Genomic DNA, 23,932 nt, shown 5'->3' on the forward strand with positions numbered 1-23,932 from the left:
AGTATTTATACATTCGGACTAGGGAATCCAATCCCGAGCCAAAATTCTGATCCCGGGATTTCGGGATTACAATTTGACAATCCTGGGATTGGCATTTTTTCCATTGTTAATATAAAATTTTTATATTTACAAATAACATTGATAAAATCGGTCAAAAATAAATCTAGTATAATTTATACTATTTAAGACATTTATTGTTAATATTGTATACGTTCAATCTTGGAAATACACAAGTTTAACGGAGTAAATAATATTGTAATATAAATAATAATGTGAATTTAATATCAGATTGCTGTTTCTGATAGTAAAGACATAATGAATGGATTAGCGAAATTTAAAATAGTAAAGCAAATAATCATGGCGTACTTATGGCCTTTCCGCATCATAAATCTAATTAGTTAGCCAAATATGAAACTGCCGTAAAACGTATGATATCATGGTATAATTACTTTGTTAAAAGTGCGAAGCATTGTTTTTTTCCAATCTTTCTCATTTTTAATAATTCATGTGAAAAAATAAAATGAATCGGCAACCTACACATGGGTATAAATCAAACTTCATTCAAACTCAGCTTATTTCTAATGTAGCTATTTTTTATTAAAAGTATTTTTTCTGTTTTATTTTCGCTTTTATTTTATTTTCCATAAAAATTGATAAAAAAATCAATCCCGAAATTCCGGGATTATGTTTATCAATCCCGGGATTCATAGGTATCGAAAATAGCTCGGGATCCCGGGATTGCAATCCCTAATTCGGACAAAGGTGCAATGAGAAGGTAATAGAAAATGAAAACAAAATATTTTTCTATATAGCAAAATGGTTTCTAAAAAATGCAAATAAAAAGACGTTGATCAAATATATTATTAACAAGAGCTTAATAACAAACGTGTTGAAGAAAGCTTCTCATTCGCTACTCGCTTTTGTACTTAGATACTCCTGATTTAAGCGATGAGCTTCGTAGCTTTAAAGGGACAATAAAGACGACAGGACGAGAAGAGTGGGTGGTGAAAGGGGTGGGAGACGAAATCTGACACTGGTGCACACTTTAAATGTCAAATGATTTACATTTCCATTCAGGAGGCGCTGAAATCTTGACTGGATGAGATAGCGCTGCGTCGATCGATTGGGTCTATTGGTGACGTGAAAAACGAGCAATTCGAACGGCTAACCTTAATAATGACGTATCTATTACATACTATTATTAGTGAAGATAACAATATTTCATTAATAAAGTAGATAATTAATATATTATTATGTAATAGTACAATTAAAATTATTGTTAGACCCACGCAGGCCGCGTGGGTCCCAGGTTCGAATCCTGGGTCTGGAAATTGAAGTTAATCCCTCCAAACCAAAACCCGCCACGCACCACACCCGGTCTTAATCGGGCGTATCACGTGGCTCTACATTGGCGATGTGAAGCATCTAGTTAAGTTTTAGGCCGGGAATGCCCTAGGAGGAGATACCCAGGACTAAGGTTGCTACGCTCAGAGTGAGCTCTGACTGAGTTTAAAGTTACTTTCTAATGCAAAGTGCCGGGGAGAGAAGAGCACAGGGAAATTATGAAAATAAAAATGATTCCAGTGTATATAAAACAAAATAATGAAACTAATCATACGGACAGCAAAATTATGTGAAGATATCTTCACGCCCGGAGTAAGACGCCGCAAATTTTTTAAATGCAAGATAATTGGCCTTAGTAGCAACCAAGTCGGACGGCCCGATGGGCCCAACAGCTGGTTGGACCGACCTGAGCATCTCCTCCCGTTCGGAGTACATTCTAAGACATTCCCAGAGGATGTGGTTGGCATCCTGAATCTCCCCTCCGCATGGACATGTCGGACGGCTTACAAGTCCAAGCTCAAAGAGCTTGCCAGCGAACCCACCATCACGCCAGTCACAAATTGACTGGTGTGATGGTCAGGAGTCAGATATTTGGTTATCTCCAATCGCCATTTAATATTTGGAAAAAACATATATGTGTGCCGGCCCTTGGTTGATTCATCCCACCGTCATGGGTCTGGAAAGTGCAAATATTTTTTTTTTGTATATGAGTTTGTATATAAATTTGTGTATGAGTCAGAGTATGGATCTAATAGGTTGAGCAAGTAGCTGACATCCATTTCTCGTAAAAGCTAAATCTGTTAATACTTACCTTCACTCTGTGGAGGCCCATATAACCTTATTAGGATCGGACATGATCGAGAGAATTATTGTTTGTTTGAATTTAAAAATATCTCATGCATATAGGTACCTAGGTACCCTGTAGAAAAAAATCCATTTAAGAAAAAAAATCCACACCCGATGGGACTTGAACCCGTAACCACTGAATTCGCGTCATTGTGTTTTTATAATTAAGCTACGGGCATCCTACTTAACAATTGATAATTCTAAATAGTAGTTCTTACATGAAAATTAAATGAAAAGTATCAATTAATTCCTTAATAACTAATCGATGTCACGGAATATTACGTTCTCAAATGTTGAATCTTATTCTTTGTATAAAAAAATAGTTAATTGTTTTTAGATGTATTTTGTCAAAATGGTGATGGTTGTATTTTCAGATATAGACTAAAATAAAAATCGTCCATAATTCTGTTTAAGAAAATTATTATTGGATTATATTATGTAAATAGTGTTGGCTATCAGTTTTTGTATATTAAATCTGGGGAGGTATCAATTAAATTCCTTAATTACTAACCGACGTCACGGATAGATCCAATTATTTAGTTTTTATAACGTACTTGCACTTGCTAATAATTTTAATAAACCACTTCTCTTATTTAATGAATAATTCACAAGATTTGAGAATGTAATATTCTATATAATTGAACATACATTATAGAATGTTACATTCTCAAATCTTGTGAATTATTCATTAAATAAGCGAAGTGGTTTATTACTATTATTTTGTTTATTCAAAACTAAATATACACGAATGCAGAATTATTTATTAAAAATTACACACCATGAAAAATTCTAAAAATATATATATTCGAAAAATCCTAGAAAAAATCTTGGACTGAGTAAAAGAACACACATACTTCACTAGTTGGGAAAATACCTACTCTCAATATAAAGTTAGTGAGTCATGGATTATTCTTGCGGATAATTGTTATTCTGAAGATCGGTTTAAATAGCAATTTAAATAACTCAAATATCATAGAATTGTTGAATATATATTTGTTATTAGGTCATTAAATTTATATAAATCAGCGAAATAATCATTTTTCGGAGTACTGTAGTTGTTGAATAATAATTATCAGCTGACGTAAGGCTGCGAAACAATATTCAACTCAGAAGCTAAACAGTAACTAAATTCAGTGATTTGCAGCCTTTCATCGTGTATTTTGTAAAATCCCGTGGTTTCTTACCTAGTTAACAGGGATAAAAAGAAATAACAAACATTGCATGTCGTTATAACGCTCTTTAGATTAAGTTAATTAAAACACGAATTTATGGACGTGGAAAAATATTTGACTGAAGTTAAAAAACAATGAAGAAAGTGGCGAGTACGGCTGTTGTGTGACGCTCGCGTCAGTTTGATTTTGCTATGGCTTTGTATGATCCATTATTTTTCAATCTACCACAAAATAATTTATCCAGCAGTACATTGCTATCGAAGATGACGGTTTGTGACTAATTGACAATGAATACGAAGGTAGTAACTAATATACCTTTTTAATGAATGCATGATACGATGGCTGTCTAAATAGGAAAAGATTTTCTTATTTTGATAATTTAGCGTTGATATTTGATAAAATGACGTTCTAAACATATCAATGTAACAAGATTGTTTGACTTACTTTCTTGGAAACATTATTGCGGTGAAGTTGAGTCTCACTCTCGTATGGACGGAGTTGGTGGCAAAAAGATATCTGCAGCGAGTTCTTGGAGGGTAGAGGCCAGGATATCCTGGACTCGCTGCCACACACGATGATGAGCCACGACATCCTGTGTCTTGATATAACCAATCACATTCTGAAATGAAAAAAAAGATACCAAAATACAATTGATCATTAGTCAAAATCCCTATTGATGATAATAATATCAAAAAAAATTGATGAATTTTCTTGCAAATACTTATAGTGATATTAATATTTAAATATAGTTTAAATAGGTCGTTGTTGGATTCGATTGTCAATACCAACAGAACTATAGCTTACACAGAAAAAACCATTCAAACGACTGTTTAGTGACAGATGGTTAACAGGATATTTAAGAGAAAATGGATGAAGAGTAACAAACGCACTATGTATAATATGTATTGAATATCGTTGATTGTGAAACAATCAAATAAAAAATACACTTTATTAAAACAATAAAAAACCCAATTAAAATAGATTAATTCAGCAAAAGTATATAATATTTGCTCATTGAATTGATAGGTATTATTACGATCTCTGAATAATATAAATATACATCGAAATTAAAATTTATTTAAATGTCATACAATGGGAGTCACGTCATAAATATATCATTATAATATATAGGGGCCTTTTTACACATTGCATCAATGTCGATTAAAATATGGTACGCAGTCGTGGCATTTATATTCAACTCTGGATTTATCAAACTATCGCTACGGAGACGAAAAGTCTTTGACTGTTTGATTCCAGTATGGCTATATACAAAGAACCCAAGTGATGATGAAATTTACTTAGTAAAATCCACAAATAAATTGAAGAAACTACCACCAGATTAGAGTTATTTTTTAATGAATTACACAATGGTATATGCCTTGCCAATGGCAATTAAATAAAATTTATAGAAAAAAAAATATTAAAATGGGGACTATTAACATCAAACATTTCTTCAAGAATTTTAGTGATTGGTACAAGTGCAGCCGTATCTAACAGTTCTAAGTAGCAGCCAGCGAAATTAATATTGTCCGGATCGTGGCCGCTCTCCGACGGTTACATGTAAATTATACGCCAACAATAATTGTACACATATAGTCGTATAGGTACATTATGGTCGTGAAAATTTATTATGAAAAATAGATGGTACATCAGCATCGAGATTGGATGGCATTCTAACGGGTAACAGTTCTCTATTTTAGAGAGCGATAATTTACGTGCCCGGAAACTTAACGTTACGCATGCAGTTCGCCGTATCACCCTTCACCGTGACATGTTGTATCGGAAATATATGGCCGTAGGTATATTAAAGACTGTCTTTGGGTCGTATAGTACTGACATAAAATTCATGTCTAAATAAAACACAGTTCTTGTCGGTTGAAACTTTACAGGAAGCTAGCAGCAAACAGATTTTAAAAAAAGCTGATATACTGTATTATTTGTTAGGTTAGGTTAGGTTTTCATTCTTGAATTCATGAATTTTGCCAACATCAGCTATGAAAATTGAACTAATGTTCATATTGAATCTAATAAAATTAGAGACCGTATAGTATACGGTCACCTCTTCCCGATAAGATAGCTAACGGCGAACTATGCCATGGTGAAATGTTTTACGTACACTGTACATATAACCGTTAATTTGTAGGTACATATATCAAAAATATCTGTCGTCCTTTGGGATGCGACACTTATTTGTACAAAGTATTGTTCTAATTAGACTGAATTAGATGATTAGTACCAAATATGTGATAATAATAGTAGGTAAGTACCTAGTTACGAGTACCTACCTACCTACGTACTTTGGAATTATTCAGAATTATTCCTGTACTAATTATATTACACGTGTTGTTTATTAGCTTTTTATATAATATTAATACTGAAACTATAAAAATAAATACGATATTATTGTATTTTAAACTAATTTGCTGATTTTTTTCTGTTTTTAGTGAATTACGCTAGTATTTTTGAGTGTTTTATTTAGATATGGATATTATATTTTTAAGAGGGGTCATGCTCAGCGTAGGTCAAAATGGAGCTGTACCTAACCGAAAAAAAAATCTTTTTTTTTTAAACGGTACATGTTCAAACACGCGCGTTATCATGATCTTACTCCCTACTTCAGTTTTAGTTTGTCAATTTATGGCTACGGCCCGTATGTTGTATCTTAACCACTGGGGAATGCCAAAAGAAATGGCGTCTTTCAAAAAAACACTACCTTATTCTTAGGTCAATAATTATTATAAAGCAATCATTATTCGAGTCGCTTAGAATCATAACTCACATATTCCAAAAATCAAGTTTTGAGATAATCGCTAAAAACCAACAGAGCACTATTTTTTGTAATAAGAAGAACAGTATTGAACTCCCTAGAATATTAATGAGTGAGAGAGTCGAATAACTTTTTTTTTTTTTTTTTAATATATATACCTAATACTCCTAACGTTGCAGACATACAGCATACTATGAGAAATAGAGCTCCCCGATTGGTTAGGAAGGCGTTGGTGACAAAACTCTATTCTTTGAAATATACGACATATTACACCAACAATGAACTTTGTCAACGATTTTCACATGGTTTAAATTGACTTTTAATACTCAACTATTTTTCGGTATATAGATTAATTCATTTAGAATCACTTGGCATATTTAACTAAAAAACGACAAAATTGCAATATGTGAGTTATGATTCTAAGCGACTCATTCGTAGGATGTTTATCACATTTGAATGGTCAAAAAGATAGCTTATAATCAGTATCTTTAGAATTATCTTCAAATGTGTTAATCTTGCCCATTTTTTGAATAATATAATGCCTAATTCTTGTCAAATTTTGGATCACAGAGATTATCAATATACTTTTTATCGTAAATATTTCACTATAATAATGTCGGCATAAATTATACTGATGGTCGTATAAATCCGTTTAAAAATTAATAAATGTAAAAAATTTTAACACCACTGCACATTTATGTACTGAAGTAAGACTATATTCTAAAACATTAGAGCGAGAGGTTTAAAAAAATACTATTTTATGTCATAAAAATACTTTATGCAGTCATCAAATGTTTAAAATAAATATAAAGGATAATAAGGCTTCAAAATTATATAAGTAAATAGATTATCTACAACGTTTAATAAATGTCCAAGATCATGCTTTGAAAAAAGAATAAAAGCTCCATTTTGACCCACGCTGAGCACGTCCGCCCTTAAAAGACTTCCAAATTATCGCTCCGTAAAATCTTGGATTAAAACGTGTCATCCGATATCAGTGCTATTCTGTCATCTATAATTTGTATAAATGTTCACAGCCTTAATGCATACGCATAATTAATTACGTACAATTTAAGAACGGAAAAAAGTAAAATATAATTGGTATATCAACGTATTCTTTATTATTTGTATTTTTTTTTTTAATTAAGATAAATATATCTTTGATTTCTGATGACGCCTTAATGATGCTACATGAGGTAAGTATTATCTTATTCAAAACATCACAGACGCAAGAAATTAAATCGGGCTAATTCTCTTTAAACACACGTGTCGCGTAGAATGCTAATGAAAGTCGTTCATTCCGTTTGTTCAACTCAAATAATAGACGACGACATTTTATAATTCCCGAGACTTGCATTTGAGTCGGCGATGAAAGCTATCGCAAACGTGGAATCTTAATGAAAATGCCATTCCGTAATAAGGTCTTTAAAAGCTGAATATTATTCAATGTTGTTTTGTATTCGACGCACGGTTACTCAAAATGTAGAAATAATTAATTGGAACGTTTTGTATTCGCCCCATGCCCGAGTTGTTTTAAATAACAAGATTATTCGTCTTGTAAATGAATATGTATAACAAATATTTGTTAAAAATTTGATGAAATTTATAAAGATATACTCGAGTGTGTTTTTATTTTACTTAAACAAATAAAATTTCTGGGGCTACAGCGTTAAGGACAAAAATTGAATAATTGGAACATTGAACAAACAAAGGTAAAAATAAATAGAACACACGCTGTACAAATGTAATCATCCAGTTGTACCTAAGAAGTTGAAAACGTTCGATATATTTAATTAGACGAGAGAATTAAATTATAAGGAAATTGTTATAAAACATGAATCAATAAGTAGATTTATGACTGACCGAATTCCCACAAGAATATGTTATATTGTTAAATAATATAGCAAAAGATGTTTTTTTTTATATAAATAAATAAAGGATACCTTTAGATTAAGTGCTCATTAAACTAGATAAACATTTATTGTGAACTAGCTTTACCTATTCCCACAATATTATAGATGGTGTAGTAGCATTAACGGCAATGTTCACATCATAAAATCCATAGTTTGTGATGTTTTTGTGGAACATCTGTTGTATTGGGGATACAGATGATTAAATGCCTAGATATTCTCCCCTTGATTGACCATTGTCTGATAATTGAACATTCGCAAGTACAATGAATCTCTATCCAGTATTCAAGCTATATATTAAGCATCTGATGAATGTAAACATGTTTCAGACGCCATATCGATAAGTGATGTTAAATACCTGATTTTACTATAGTCAATTAATTAAATCTTATAAGGTATTTTAATAAGATAAAATCGTTAATTACTACTGGTTAAACCGTACTATAACAAAATACGCGGCAACGCAATGAACATTACCAATATAAATGCAATAAGCCTTTGAAAGTCTTCATACAACAATGGATTGATTGATGATAATGGAATGAAATAATATAAAAATACATCTGAATGTAAACGTAACATGTTTTTGGTATTGCAATATTTTGAAGGTTGGTAATCATTGATTAGTAATCTCCAACTTAAATTGTAATCTTATTCTTATTATTCACCTTTTGCCTGAACGTTTATTTCTGAGACTAATACGTACATCCTTTAAAAACCCTGAATAATAATTAATTTTATTCATATTATAACTTAAGTTGATTGAAATAATACAAAGTGCAAAAATAATTTAACCTTATCACGTGCTCTCGATTCTTTAATATTGATGTTTCCTGCTATGTCGGTGGAAACTATTAACTTGTAATATAAAAAAGATGGTTTGTATGTGAAAGCATAAGCTTGTTCAATATATTGGCTTACCTTATGAGCTCAATATATGTTTGTTATTAGGACACGAGTATTTTCTGAAATATTAAAATAGTTTAAAAAAACTGTGCCATACATACATGCGCACATTCCATTTAGTCGTTTGTGAGATTTGTAAAATAATAAATATTATTATAGACATGTGAGCGTGAAGTTTGATAGTTTTGACAAAAAATATGACTTAGTTAGAGAGACACCGAGCGAGAAAAAACGATGCAATAGGCTTCACGTAAGAGTAGTCGGAAATGACAACATTAATGACTGTTGTGAATTAAATGTACCTATATTATATAATTCACGTGCAGTAGAAGAAATCGCAATTTACGAAATTTAAAGGTTAAGTTGTTATACAATAATACAACATTTCATTATTAATTAAACTGTCGTTTACGTGGTATAATTCCATTATAAGGGTTTGAATTTTTATTTATTACAATAAATATATTATATATTAATAAAAATGAGCATATTGTTTAAATTTGAAAATAATATATTATGGAAATTGAAACTTACTTCAAAAACACAAACATGTCGATAACTACAAGTATTGAATTGTAACGGTATTTGAAAATTAACGCCTCATAAAAATCTTTTTTCATTGAGAACATTCTAGGGTCGTTACTGAGATTATTGGATGCTCACGATATATTAGTTAATTAAACTTATTAATAATACAGATTTTTTGCTGCCATACGCAATCGTAATAATATCAGAAAAATAATAAATCAATTAATATAAACAAGACGAAAAATATTAAATAAAAAAAGTCAAGCACATTTAAGGTGATAAATAATCTTTTAATGGATGTCAAATGCATAAAAATCTAAACTCGATCATAACATCAAGGAAAGTTAATGCAATTGTAGTCAACGTAAAAACGTTATTTATTACTATTTATTATCTCTCGTTTTAAAATAATAATAATCTGAAATTTGAAAATATGATGAATCAACAAAAAATCAAATCACCCGTTTCAGATAATATAATAATTTGGAATATTTTTTATTTCAATCACTTCTAAGATCGCATTTCAACAGGATATCCACAGATATTTCACTAAAACATTTTTGCCCATTAAACATTTCCCACGGTGGCCGCGCGGCTTAAGCGTTTGACTATCATGCCGTGGGTCCCAGGTTCGAATTATAGGTCTGGCAAGTACAAATATTGTTTTTCAATTTGTGTGTGAGTCAGGGTATGGACCTAATAGGTTGAAAAAGTGGCTGACATCCATTTCTCGTAAAAACAAAATCTGTTAATACAAACCTCTACTCTGTGGAGGCCTATATAATCATATTAGGATCGGACATGGTCGAAAAAAAACATTGATAAACAATTGAAATTTCACATTCACAATAAATATGGTGATACCAATTCAATATGGAAATACTATTTGACACCAGTGGATGGAGGGAGCTATAGCTAAGTGTAAAAAATATAGTGTGGTGTTAAAAACTGACGAGGAAGTACCTACCAAGGACACACATTTGTTTTCAATACACAAAATGAAAATTCACACAATATTATTTACTACATTACACCTATGTATTTCCAAGATTTAACATATACAAGATTAACAATAAATGTCTTAAATAGTATTAATTACTAGATATTTTTATCAATGTTGTTTATATACATATTAAAATTCAATATTAACTCCAATCCCGGGATCGTCAAATTGTAATCACGAAATCCCGGGAGCAAAATTTTGGCTCGGGATTGGATTCCCTAGTGTGAATACATTGCTCATAGTACCAAAGAACATAACAAATAATCAGAAGCCATAAGGTTTCGAGAAACATTTAATTGTCTTCCTCAACCAACTGAATAATAATAATTAATACCTATTCCAGATTTTGAAATCTAAATTTACTGAAACTTGTATAATATTAACATAAATTAATAAAGTGTTTCTATGATAATATTACACTGTTGCAGGAATGTTTATCTTAGTAATGTACTCATAGCATTATATAATACTCATTCAGTACTCTTCATTAGCTTTGCGTTTATCTAATTTAGTAGTAATAATATAAAGACATTTAGTAAAACCAAAATATTAGTGATATACTATTATGGAATAATTTTAATATAAGTAAGTAATTGCTATGAAAATAGAGTTTTTAATAATAGTTGGTTCAATTTAAATATGTTTGTTATTTAATTTACATATAAGTATATAAGTAAAGTACGTATTTAATTCTAAAATGCAATTTTATGTTTTAAGAAACTAATAAATAAATTGATTAATAGCTTAAATAAATAGAGTGTAAATTTTCATATATTTTTGGGCAATACATAAATAAGAGAATATTGATGTGGTAGATTGACTAAATGTAGGAGTTCTCTGGTATATAATATAGTATCTACCACAAGGCTTGCAGAGGATAGGAAGTGCTGAAAAGTGGTGAAGGCTGATCCAGAGTTATGCAGTACATATTCCTGCTCGATTACGATCCTTAGTCATAAGAGTTATGACGGGGGATGGTAGAAAACTAAATAGACGTCAAACTATATTAAAAGAAATTCTAATTTATAGCTTATTCATGAAAAAATATGCAGCTTATTGTTAAATTAAATAACTTATTGAATGAATATGTTGAATACGATTTTATTTAAATGTACTGTTTATCTTTGTACTATGAATACAACTGACAAAAAATATGCAAAATGATAAAATCAGTGTCACTAAAATGAATATTGATGGAAAGTAATATGTTATAATACATTTGAATTTAAATTCTTCAAGTACCATCATTCCATAGGATTAAATGCTTTTGAGATTGACTATAATTATTTTGATTATGTTGAACCAATTCTATTTAAATCACGAATAAGTCCGGCATGCAGGATTTAATTGGATTGGTTGGCAAGATTTCAAAATATTTCAACATTGTGATTGAAAAGGTCAAATACGGTTAGGCGTAAATTTTAGTAGTTGGATTGCTTTCATAATGCACGTGTAAATATTTGAATATTTACAATGACGTTAATAATTGAATTATAAAATACGAGAATAACAATTAATAAACATTTAAATGTGTATTGAGTCATAATTGAAACTGGTGTAGTTTTATGTAGTACCTATACGTTTAGTATGATGTAAATTATAAAAATATTACCTATTAAATAATTACAAGTTAAAAATAACTTTTTATATACAACGTTTTTAAAATTTTTGTTGAATCGTATAAACTTGACATGACTAGCTTAAACGATCAAAGAAATTTGTACTTGATAGAAATAATACTGAAATGTCATTTTGACATGTCATATTGAAATGGTGTCGAAATAACTTTTCATACAAAACAGAATTAACTGAAAATAAATTCAATTCTACTTAAAGTGGCTAAAAGTATTAAAAAAATGCATTGGCATCGTGTTATGATATATTCTAAATGTTTCAAATGTCTAGCTAATCAGGAAGTTAGTAAAAAATCGATTGCAAAATTTGTACCGGACAAAGAACCACCAGACAAATAAGAATACGAGCTAAGAAAAACGTTGTAAAATACAAAAGTATAATATATATTTTAGTTGTATTATTTTAATATTCTAAATGCGGATGTTATAAAGAAGATCGACATCTAATAAAAACTAAAATGATTTTGAAACTAAGAATGAATTATATCTTTACAATAACAAAATTGGCGCACTTTAAAGATACGCTGCCAAGCTTATACTTGCCAGCTGAAATAATACGGTTTTCTGAGGAAAAGACATAAACATGAAGATGTTTTATCCTCTTTGACAAATACAGTGTAAATGTAAACGTAAGAGGAGGCAACAAAGTTTGACAATTTATTGAAAGGGTAGCGAGAATAAACGTTTCTCACAAAATAGTTGAGTGAGAAAGGGGTAAGGGTTGTCAACAACGTTTCATGAATCTTAAAAGAGAGAAATAACTCCCACCAGGAAATTGATTACTATTGCGTTAAATTCAACAGTTGGAGCAAGAAATATTTTTATACAATAATGTAGAAAGATTGTAATAAATACAAAATAATTGTGTCGCTATATTTCAAAATCAGCCAAGTCCACCTTTAGGTATTTTTGACTTTTGTGTGAATTGCTAAAGAACTACTACTTTCTAACATTTCTGCATTATAAAAATGTGAAATTTATTAATTTTAAATATTCTATACCCGAAATAATATAAACTTTCACCCTTGTGACAGTGTATTTGAGAAGACAAAAAGCTGTTTTTCTCCTATTCATCTATTACGGACTTGGCTGATTTTGAAATCTAGCGACACAATTATGCATAAATTGAGATTCAATATTAGCATACCTAAAATAAAATTTGATATAAATAAAAAGGATTTCAAGTTATACACATTTATATTTTTATAAAAATCGATATTTTCTAAAAAAAATATTAAAATTATGAATTAGTCAAAAACATAGAAAACTTAATAAATTTAATTTTAATAATAAATATGACCATAAATTATATGTAATAATAACGTAACTATGAACATAATATATAAAAAAATAATATTTTTTTACAATCGTAAGTTTATCTTTGATTTTTTTCTTCTTTTTAATGTTTTCAGATAGGTACATATTTATTAATTAATACAGTTAAAATTGAAAATTAAAAAAATAATGTCTCAAATTGCAAGCTTCGTATTTTTCCGCTGGGTGCCTCTGATAGATCCCTCTTGAAATATGTCACCATAATATTTCAGTGTCATAATTCTTTACGAATTTGGCATACAATAATATGCACATCCACAATTGATTAGACAATAAGCATTAAGCAAACATTGAATGGTTAACATAACTAAGATAATCTTGAGGTTTACTTACAGCGGATTAAATCTAATTGTTCTAATTTCATTTTGAAAATACGTTTTTTTAAATGTAATTTGAACATTTTCTCTTGGGGTCCCAAATAAGATCTAAGTTACAATTTGTATGTATTGATTTACCATATAAAGCTTTTAGTTAATGATGCATACATAGTTTTTGACATTTTGTAAAGCCATCGAGACTTTGATGATCTATACGTATACAGACTATGGGGTATCAGGCCGTTGTTAAGAAGCGAATTGCAACCAATGAGATTTTATATCGTTAATGTGCAGGTAAATCAAAACTGAAAGTGGTCTCTGTATGATTTTTGCACCCATGATCGTCTCTTTTAGCGCAGCCGAAATGTTTCAAACCTCATTGTTTGTATGACTATGTTATTACGAGGGTGGGTCAATAATTCCTTAGAAAAAAGCATTAAAACAGTTTTTATTTTTGTATTTTTTTTTTATTTCTCAACATAATCTCCTTGGAGCTCAATACACTTGGTTAGACGTTTCTCAATTTTTTTAAACCGTCAGAAAAATAAGTTTTCGGAAGGTCCTCAAAATAAGCATTTGTCCGATCGATGACTTCTTCATTTGAAAAAAAACGTTGTCCACTTAGCCATTTTTTTAAGTTTGGGAAAAGGAAAAAGTCACTGGGGGCTAAATCTGGCGAATACGGTGGGTGGTCGACCAATTCAAACTTCAATTCTTCAATTTTAGCCATTGATCGTAAACATGTGTGAACACGGGCATTGTCCTGATGAAAGAGGATTTTTTTCCTGTTTAAATGAGGCCGTTTTTCTTCAATTTCGTTTTTTAACTGGTCCAATAAAGATGCATAATAATCCCCTGTTATTGTTTTTCCTTTTTCCAAATAGTCAACGAAAATAATTCCACGTGCATCCCAAAATACAGTAGCCATAACCTTACCAGCTGATTTTACGGTTTTCGCCTTCTTTGGACATGGTTTGCCTTTCGCAATCTACTGCTTTGACTGTTCTTTCGTCTCAGGAGTATAGTGGTGTATCCATGTTTCATCTACAGTCACAAAACGACGAAAAAATTCATCCGGATTGCGTTGCATGAGCGACAACAGGGCTTTAAAGGCCACCACCCTATTGCGTTTATTGTCGACTGTGAGCAAACGCGGCACCCATCTTGCAGAAACTTTTTTCATGCCCAATTTGTCATGTAAAATAGAAATGACGCTACCTTTTGAAATCCCTGTAACCTCAATTATCTTACTCAACTTTAATCTTCGGTCACTTAACACCATATCGTGGATTTTATTGATCATTTCTGGTGTAGTAACCTCTACAGGACGTCCTGAGCGTGGTTCATCCTTTGTTGATGTACGACCACGTTTAAATTCATTTAACCAGTTATAAATAGTTGCAAGTGAAGGAACAGATATGCCGTGAACTAAATCCAACTCATTTTTTATTTCCTTTGCTGTTAACCCTTTTATATTAAAATGTTTAATAACAGCTCTAAACTCAATTTTCTCCATTTTTGTAAACAAGCAAATTTTTTTTTTAAATGTACGAAAATAAAAAACAACAACCCGACCAATCTGATTGAAACTTCGCAGCATACTGAATCGGTAGTGCCGCTGCATGAAAACAAACCGCTTACAGTACTAGTCGCGCCACCTGTCGGCTTTTCTAAGGACTTATTGACCCACCCTCGTAACACATACGTAATATATATTTCTTTAAAAAAATCAGTCGGTATCAGACTAATAAAATAAGTACCTATCTGCATACTGAATCGAATCACACAAATGTATTGCTTTATTTTATAATAATTAATTATTAAAGTAAAAATTAAAATAGTTGTTTAATAACTGTTGAAAAATATTCAATAAAATGAATGTTGTTTGAAATTATTCCATATTCGCAGGCTTCAGTATAACCCTGGGACATCAAATGTAAAACCCTTAACATGTCAACGCATTTATGAACAGTCAGATCCCGCAGTTATTACGAGTTGTCGATGTCAAAAATAATAACTCGGGTTGATTGTCTCCTTAATTTCGCCCGTCGACTGACGAAACAATCTGAATTGCAAGAACTTACTCGCACAAAGCCTATTCTGTTTGAGGGAAAACCGAAAATCAAACACGATAACAATAAACTGCGAAAAGGGTATGCGAACAAACTGAAACATCACTGAGTTGACACGTTGGCGACTTTACCCTTTACATTTAATATGGCAGTGAACGACAACACTGTAACAAATGTATATTATCTATAGTCTTTTTCAAAAAAATATACTCGTACTCTATATGTATTTATTGAAATGATTGGTTACATTTAATTCACTGATATATATCATCGTTCCCATTTAATATATTATATATTTATATACAAAACCGATTTTTTGTAGGCGGAAGGAGAAACGTTCTCATTTATTACTTTTTGTTATTTATGAATTTTAATTAAACAAAAAATATATGTTCCAATTTGTAATGTCAATAATTTTACTTTACTCTTTAAGTATAAGTATCATAATTATTTATGCCACTACAACCTTCACCGTAACAAAAACTTCCTCCATCCTAGACGATCCAACGCCGGCATCCTCCAGTTGTTTTGATCAAGCATTCTTCAATCTCTTATTACATAGTTCAACCTTAATACCTCTATGGTTCAGCTCTTTCAGTTTCGGCCGTCCAGATCTTCTCTTCCCATTGGGGTTGCGTACATAGCGTGCTTTATTGGTATATCCTCCGGCATTATATGCATGTTTTCAATTTAGTTCGTTCGTATTTCATATGCCACGTGATCTTTGTGCCCCCATAAAGTGTGCTCAGCTCTTCATTATACCTTGATGATAATAATTTAATAAATTATATTTTGTCAAGTATTTAGTTTTTTAATTAAATTAATGATGATATAATAAGCCTCATGGTCTAGAATAATGCGGAGCGTTTGCATTATACTGCGATTTATTGGTCCATTGTTCAGATACCAATCATTATCATCAGCCTGAATCTATCCACTTCTGGGTGAAGGCCTCTTCAAGCTGCTTCCACTTCTCTCGGTTCTGTGCATTGCCACGTACTTCCGCAGAACTTTATCATCTCATCGATCCAGCGGTCTCTAGGTCTACCTTGCGGACGTTTTGTACTTCTTGGATACTACTGGATGACTAGATTTGTCCAACGATTGTCTCTTCTTCGAGCTATATGTCCAGCTCATCTCCATTTAAGGATCATATACCAATACTATTCATAAATTGCGAACATTATTTTAATTTTAAATTTAATTAAATATGTGTATTTGTGACAACTCTATATGAACTTCATTCTTGAACAGGTGTTCAAATAACTCAATAAATGACTTACATGAGTTTATAGTCATATTATACTAATAAATAATTTATACTTGTTTTGAACTTGACTTATAAGTTAAAACTGTTTTGAGTAGTTAAAGAACATTACAATTAACTCTGAAAATGGGTAAGATTGTGAAATATATTATTATAACATTTTTTGTCTAAAAATTTAAAAATCATTCATTGCACGATTCGGTTTCTCATATTTTAACATTACATACAATTAATATGATTTTACAAAAGCTATGAAAATGTATTCTTTACATTGTTTTATCACGTAAATTTTATAAAATTATTTATTCCCAAGTTCTATAGCACTAATGACGTTAAAATTATCGATAAAAAACTCAAGCTCATTTTAATATCCAGCGGGATTTAGTAAGTCAAGTCGACTCACGATTTAAATTGACGACCTGTTTACAGTTCTCGTTAATACGAAGAAGGCAAGGTCTAAGATCAGAGGGGAGATATCCACTGTCGGTAATATAGGTAGCGAGGCGTATATATAAAGTGCTCTTTTTCAAACGGATATTACCAATCTGAAAGGAAACTATTAATCATAGTATCGGGAAAAGGAAAGGCAAGCAATTCTTCGGCAACCGGCGGGTACAACTATGACGGGAAAGGAGCGGGCGTGTTTTTGGATTGACGGCGAATAATTGTTTTTTAAGTTGCCTGCCTGCGTAGATTGCTTTGCGCTGTTCCGGTGGCTTTTGTTATTGACTATTATGTCAAATTTATCGAGAATATCCTTGTATAGCAATGCTCAAAGCGACCAAATTTTAAGAAATATTTCTCATAATACATTATTATTAAATATTAATTAATGCAAAAGGTATACTCAGGAGTTATTGTAAATATGTCATATAAATTCTTACATACATAATCGTAATTTTGCTAAAAATCAGCTAAAATTATATTTACAATAATTATAGTACTAGATTTTTGGGTTTCCACCGTCTTTCTATGGATTTACTATAATTATTTAAAAGCAGCACATATTCAAAATATGAAAACTTAGAACCTTACTACCTTACTTAGAAACATACTAATTAGGCCAGTGTACTTTATCCATTTAGATAACCGCGTACATCCTAACTACGACGAAATTAACTAGTAGTTATGCAACTGAAGCGCTTTACGAGTTTGTGGTTTGAATCAAGGTACGGAATCCGATAGATACAAGTTTGAGTCCTGTCCGACGTCTTATTTTTTTCATGATTTTTTCTAATATGTATTTTGTATGTTCAATAAAGAATGTTACATTCATTGATTATAATAGTTAATGAGTGAGAATAGTGAGTTATTCATTGAATAAAAATATATATCATTAATATATTGAATTACATTATATTAGTCTCATTTAAAAATAGAACAATTGACAAAAATAATCGAAAGATATTAGACTGAATTTACTTCGCTAGAATTTTATATCGTAATATGCATATTGCATACAATACGCATATTATATGAAACATGTTGAAAGAATGAACGATGTATCGTCATCTAAGCGCTCATCGTCAACACAGTCGGAGATTTGACTTCACGTTAGGAAACTGCTATGCTGCTGATCCAAAAATTATGAGAAGATTCAATTCAATTTTTTTTTTTTTTTTTTTTCTCTTCCCATATTGTGGACATTACAAATTATAAGTTTAAGACGTTCACAACATGACATTTAGAAACAAAGAAATATAAAACAGTATAACATAAAAAAGAGATAGATAGTATGTTATTAAACAGTAGAAATATGTACATACAAACATATCAATTAGATAGGTTCATGGAAGTACACCGGATGAGTTAAGCAGACCCTATTTTAAAAATTTATAAAATAACGTCCACCTATACTCATCCTCACGTATGTGGAATATATCAACACCCGAAGCAATTTCGTTGAACATAGTTATCGCCCTCCCAATTGGCATTACCAGTGGCAGGTTGGTTCTGCACCTTGGGAGAATAAACAAATGATGTTCTCTATTTCTAAGATAGTTATCAGGGATATCAAAAATATGTTGGAGACGATGTTGGAGTTGGTCTAGGTCCATATTAGACTGTAGTGTTACAATTATAATAATATTATATTATGTGGATTTGGATGTACTTAAACACAAATGTCGTACTTAGTAGAAAAATATAATAAAATATTAGTCAGTATAGGTACTTTAAAATAGTATTTTTTATTACATTGTGTGTAAAACGGTTGATATTATAGAATTTTATATTTTACAACTACCTACTATGTTTCGAAAAAACTTCACTAAAAATTTACGAAAAGATATTTAGCTGCATTGACATAAAATTTTGTAGCGTTGTATATAAATATTAATATTGTTTGCATAGCATTATAAAGTTATTAGCAAACTAAATGGTGATTTTATGGAACAGTTCCAAAAATCCGGAATTCAGTCATCTAAATATAAACAAAAATATTACAAATCCCATTATGTATTCTTTTCGGGTACCAAATAAATGTTCCGGCTTATGTCTAAGTTACAAATGAACAGCTCCCAAACCATCATTTGTGATTTAAAAGCTTTATGGTTTATATGTATTACTTTTTTCTTTACGAATTTTTAAATATTACGTAGGTACATGTACCTTTTCAGGAAATTGTGATGTATTTAAATGATAAATGTTTTCAGTGGCAAGTCCAGAACCATTATTCGAGTTTGAAGTCTAAATAGTAACCTAATTGGTGTATATGTAAATAGTTAAATAAATAACTTAGGCACATACCTACATGTATTTTACAACGTTTTTCTTAGCTCGTATTATAATTTATCCGGTGGTTCTTTGTCCGGTACAAATCTTGCAATCGATTTTTAACTAACTTCCCGACTAGCTAGACATTTGAAACTTTTAGAATATATCAGAACACGATGCCAATGCATTTTTTAATACTTTTAACCATCTTTAAGTAGAATTGAATTCATTTTTAGTTAATTCTGTTTTGTATGAAAAGTTATTTCGACACCATTTTCGGTTGCTAAGAGTCTGTAATTGAAAATTATTAGTCTAAACTCGAGACTTCAAATAAGTTCCCATAAAAGTTTAGTGATAATATCTAATAACATAATAGTGTTTTGTTGTATGGGTATAATGACATAAGTACGTTAATCTTTTTAGAGAATTAGCTTTAAATGCCATTTGACTTTTTTTCACTTCACCTTTCAGTAAAAGTACGTAAGTCATAGGTACATTTAAGCTGTTAAAATAGATTTAAATATTGCATAAATAACATAACTAGCTTCACGTTGAGCATGAATTGTACAAACGTTGTTTTACTCATTATAGCTTAACAAATAAAAGATAATGAGTTAGGCCTAACTTTTATGTATTTATTATATATCGTCACTGTTCTGGCAGAAAATACTAATTCGAAAAAATGACATATTGAGTTAGTACCAAAATGTTCCTTATTTTAAACTTTACCGTCTGGAAACCTTCTTAATAAATAAACAGTCTTTATTTTAAAGTCATCCTTTGTACGATTACTTAATAAACTCACATGATAGACCATTATTTCAAACATTTTAACAACTTCAAAGTCAAATTACTCAAAACTAGTATTCTCCAGTTAGTGTGTTCTGCCAGAACAGAGACGATATTATATATATATATATATATATATTATTTAAGTGTAATTATATCTAATAGGAATGCCTAAACGCTGGTAATAAGAAAAGTGTACTCGATTTTACACAGAAACTTATTATTAATCAAGATGCTCCTATTCAACAGACCAAAAGAGAAAAAGGGGATTAAAAGATCTAAACTGTGGTGATTATACTGTGTATAAAGAGACACAACATCATTGATGCTATGGGTATGAAGGAAACTTGCAACTGACAGAATGGAGTGGTGTTTTTTGGAGTCAGTCATGACTGGGAATCCAATCACGAGCCAAAATTTTGATCCCGGGATTGGCATTTTTTTCGATTATTAATATTCAATTTTATATATACAAATAACGTTAAATGAAATCAGTCAAAAATGTCTAGTAGTTATAATTTATGCTATTTAAGATATTTATTGTTAATATTATGTTCGTTCAATCTTGGACATACATAGGTTTAATGAAGTTAATAATATTGTAATATAAATAATAACGTTAAAGTAAAACCGTTTTATTTAAATAAAATTAATAAATAATTTATGTAAATATATTAAAACAAAAAATAACATATTGTGTTGAAAAATAAATATAATACATATTATAATAAAATAAAAAAGTAAGAAAATCAAAAAGTTAAGCATAGTGTTACTGAATAGGCAAATTTCAAGGGGAACAACATGTTATGACTAAACCTGTAGACCATTTACATAGATATTTATGGGAACATTTTATGAATCCCTACCTATGGTCGGTGATAATATTATAATCAAAAAATCTCGTGTTTGTGTGTGTGTATGTTCATTGACAAATAATATTTTGCATACTTATCACTCATATAATAGGTATGCCTGCAATACCAATTGATTATAATAGATAAAAAAATCAATCCAGAAAGTTTTGGGATTATGTTTACTAATCCCGGGATTCATATGTATCGAAAATTGTCATGTCCTAGTCATGGCCTAGTGTCGATATTGATAATGAAATGGTAAGAAAATTATAACCATAACACGTATGAACCTATGTAGGGTCTACATTATGAAAAAAAATATACATATATGTATTAGAGATGATGCAAAGCTTTGATTGAAAACTACCATGGATTGAAAATATGTGAAAGGAAATTGGAAGAGGAGTGGGCTGCGTTTGTTTTCCACCATTTTGATTTTAAATGAAAAAAAAAACAAACAAACAAATGGCTCGCGTGTGTGATCTGAATGTGAAATGCTTCAGCGTTTTACAGGTATACAACTTTTTAGGGTGATATTTCATTCTTGCTCAAAAAACAGGACTAAATTTGAATACTCGGAAAACTTCACCGTAAGCCGAAATGTTGAACACCGATAAATCACAAAATCTGCTAAGCATTGAATTTTTTTTCGGTAGACTTTCCGCCGTTATTCAATGATCAAGGTCATATGAAATTATTTTTTTCTTGGCTGTATTAAAATAATTGGTGAATAAAAATATAAATTGAGGTAAAAAATTACTTATATTTTTATGTATGTAATAACTACTTGATTAACTTCAAGTGACCAAGTGAAAATGGAAATCTTATAGCACTCACAACAAGGCTACTAAAAGATGAGTAAATTATGAGAAAGCTTATCGAGAATTCTGATATATATGTCGTCACCTCAATACTACAACTAGGTCTCTATTCAACTAGGTAGTCTGATTTGGTAATTGTTGGGAGAATGAAAGTTAACGTTTACTTGATTAGGTGCGTACTGACTGAGTTAGTAGTTTCGCGTGGTCACGAGGCAGCTTCGCCATAGATAATATACGTAAAAGTCTCCCGAGGCAAACGCACGCGCTGCCTTACCCTAGCGTAGCCACGATCGATCAATTTATCGATGCTCAAAGATGCTGCGCGCGGCTGCCTCGCGTGATGTTAATTTTGTTGCGAGCTAGCCCGCGAGCTGCTTCGCGCAGTGGTTTTTGCAAAGCAAATGCTCGAGGCTGCTCGCTCAGTCAGTACGCGCCTAATAACATCAATATTGGCTGTAATTATTTTTTTAAATAAAAATGGAGAAACTATTGTGCTTGTCTAATTGGTAATAATTATATAATGTTCAATTTTATGAAAAAATATTGTAGATATATTATTTTATAATTATAATTAAAATATTTAATGCATTTATGGTTTTTAAGTTATCTAATATTTTCAAATAATACAGTTTCCATTAAATTTTGACTTACCTAGTTTTATCATTTTGTAGAGAAGGAAATGTAGAATCATATTCAATAGCTATCTCAAAAACAGTGAAAATCAAGTTATCTAGTTGTAGTATTTAGGTGACGATATATATTTAGATTGTTCACAATTAGTCATAAAGATGATGACTAAGAAAAGAGAATAATTACGTAGCAATATGACTATCCTAATATGCAAGCATTATAACTTCTCAATAGGGAATTTAGTTTCCTTTAACAACTTTCTCCGCCTGTGTCTATAATAGTTGCTGCTTTTCGTTGGTGCACGTGGCTTAGTCAACAGAGTTTTCCAATCTAAGTCTATTAAAGCACACTACAATTATTGAGCTAGTTCAGAAAATATTGCACATTCCAGATATGGCATATAATTTTTCTTTCAAAAACGTTCAGTTCTAGTCCATGTCACAAAGTAAATGTCCGGGTTCACAGGCTATACGAGTATCTTGTAAATCGTGATTGTATTGTGAATAAATGCATATACAAATAATTAAATAATATTTCTGCAATATATTCATATGTCACGGATTTTGCTGATAATGCTTATTCTCATAGGACTCGTTGATCGCCACAAGACATTATTACAGAAGTTATTTTATATTGTTGATTATTTGAATGGCCTTGGTCCCAGGTGAATCAGTATGCAAGGTCACCCGTCCGGTGTATGTGCTCGCCGTGGGAATGACTGTTTCTAAATGGTTTTTCGTGGTTTCGCTTCGGAATTGTCGTCTGGAGTCTGCCGCTGACAGATGTCATCGAGGCGAAATGGTTTTGCTTTATAAATCGACGGCTTGTGCCGATTATCGCTCTTTGCGGGATCTCCCTCCCCCACCCATCCCTGCCGCCGATATAGATCGCCATAAATCACGCCTACTGTTTGTAGAACTTTCTCAATTCGGCTTTCATAAAATGTAATGGATCGCTTATTTTAAGACTTTACATTTTCACATTACATTGATAATAAAATACTACTCCATAGAAATACGATG

The 23,932-nt window shown here is 30.9% G+C and overlaps 1 protein-coding gene across 1 annotated transcript in view; it reads right to left on the reverse strand.

Moving 5' to 3' along the window:
* Nucleotides 1-23,932, reverse strand: part of LOC147072353 (uncharacterized) — a 255,419-nt gene that overhangs the window by 116,257 nt on the left and 115,230 nt on the right. The window contains exon 6 of the mRNA XM_085946675.1: nucleotides 3,807-3,981. Within this exon, the coding sequence (XP_085802801.1) occupies nucleotides 3,807-3,981 (175 nt within the window). The remainder of the gene's footprint in view (nucleotides 1-3,806; nucleotides 3,982-23,932) is intronic.

Source organism: Rhyacophila brunnea, unplaced genomic scaffold (assembly GCF_057557595.1).
Source record: "Rhyacophila brunnea isolate RB1 unplaced genomic scaffold, BYU_Rbru_1.0 scaffold_2, whole genome shotgun sequence".
Lineage (NCBI taxonomy): Eukaryota > Metazoa > Arthropoda > Insecta > Trichoptera > Rhyacophilidae > Rhyacophila > Rhyacophila brunnea.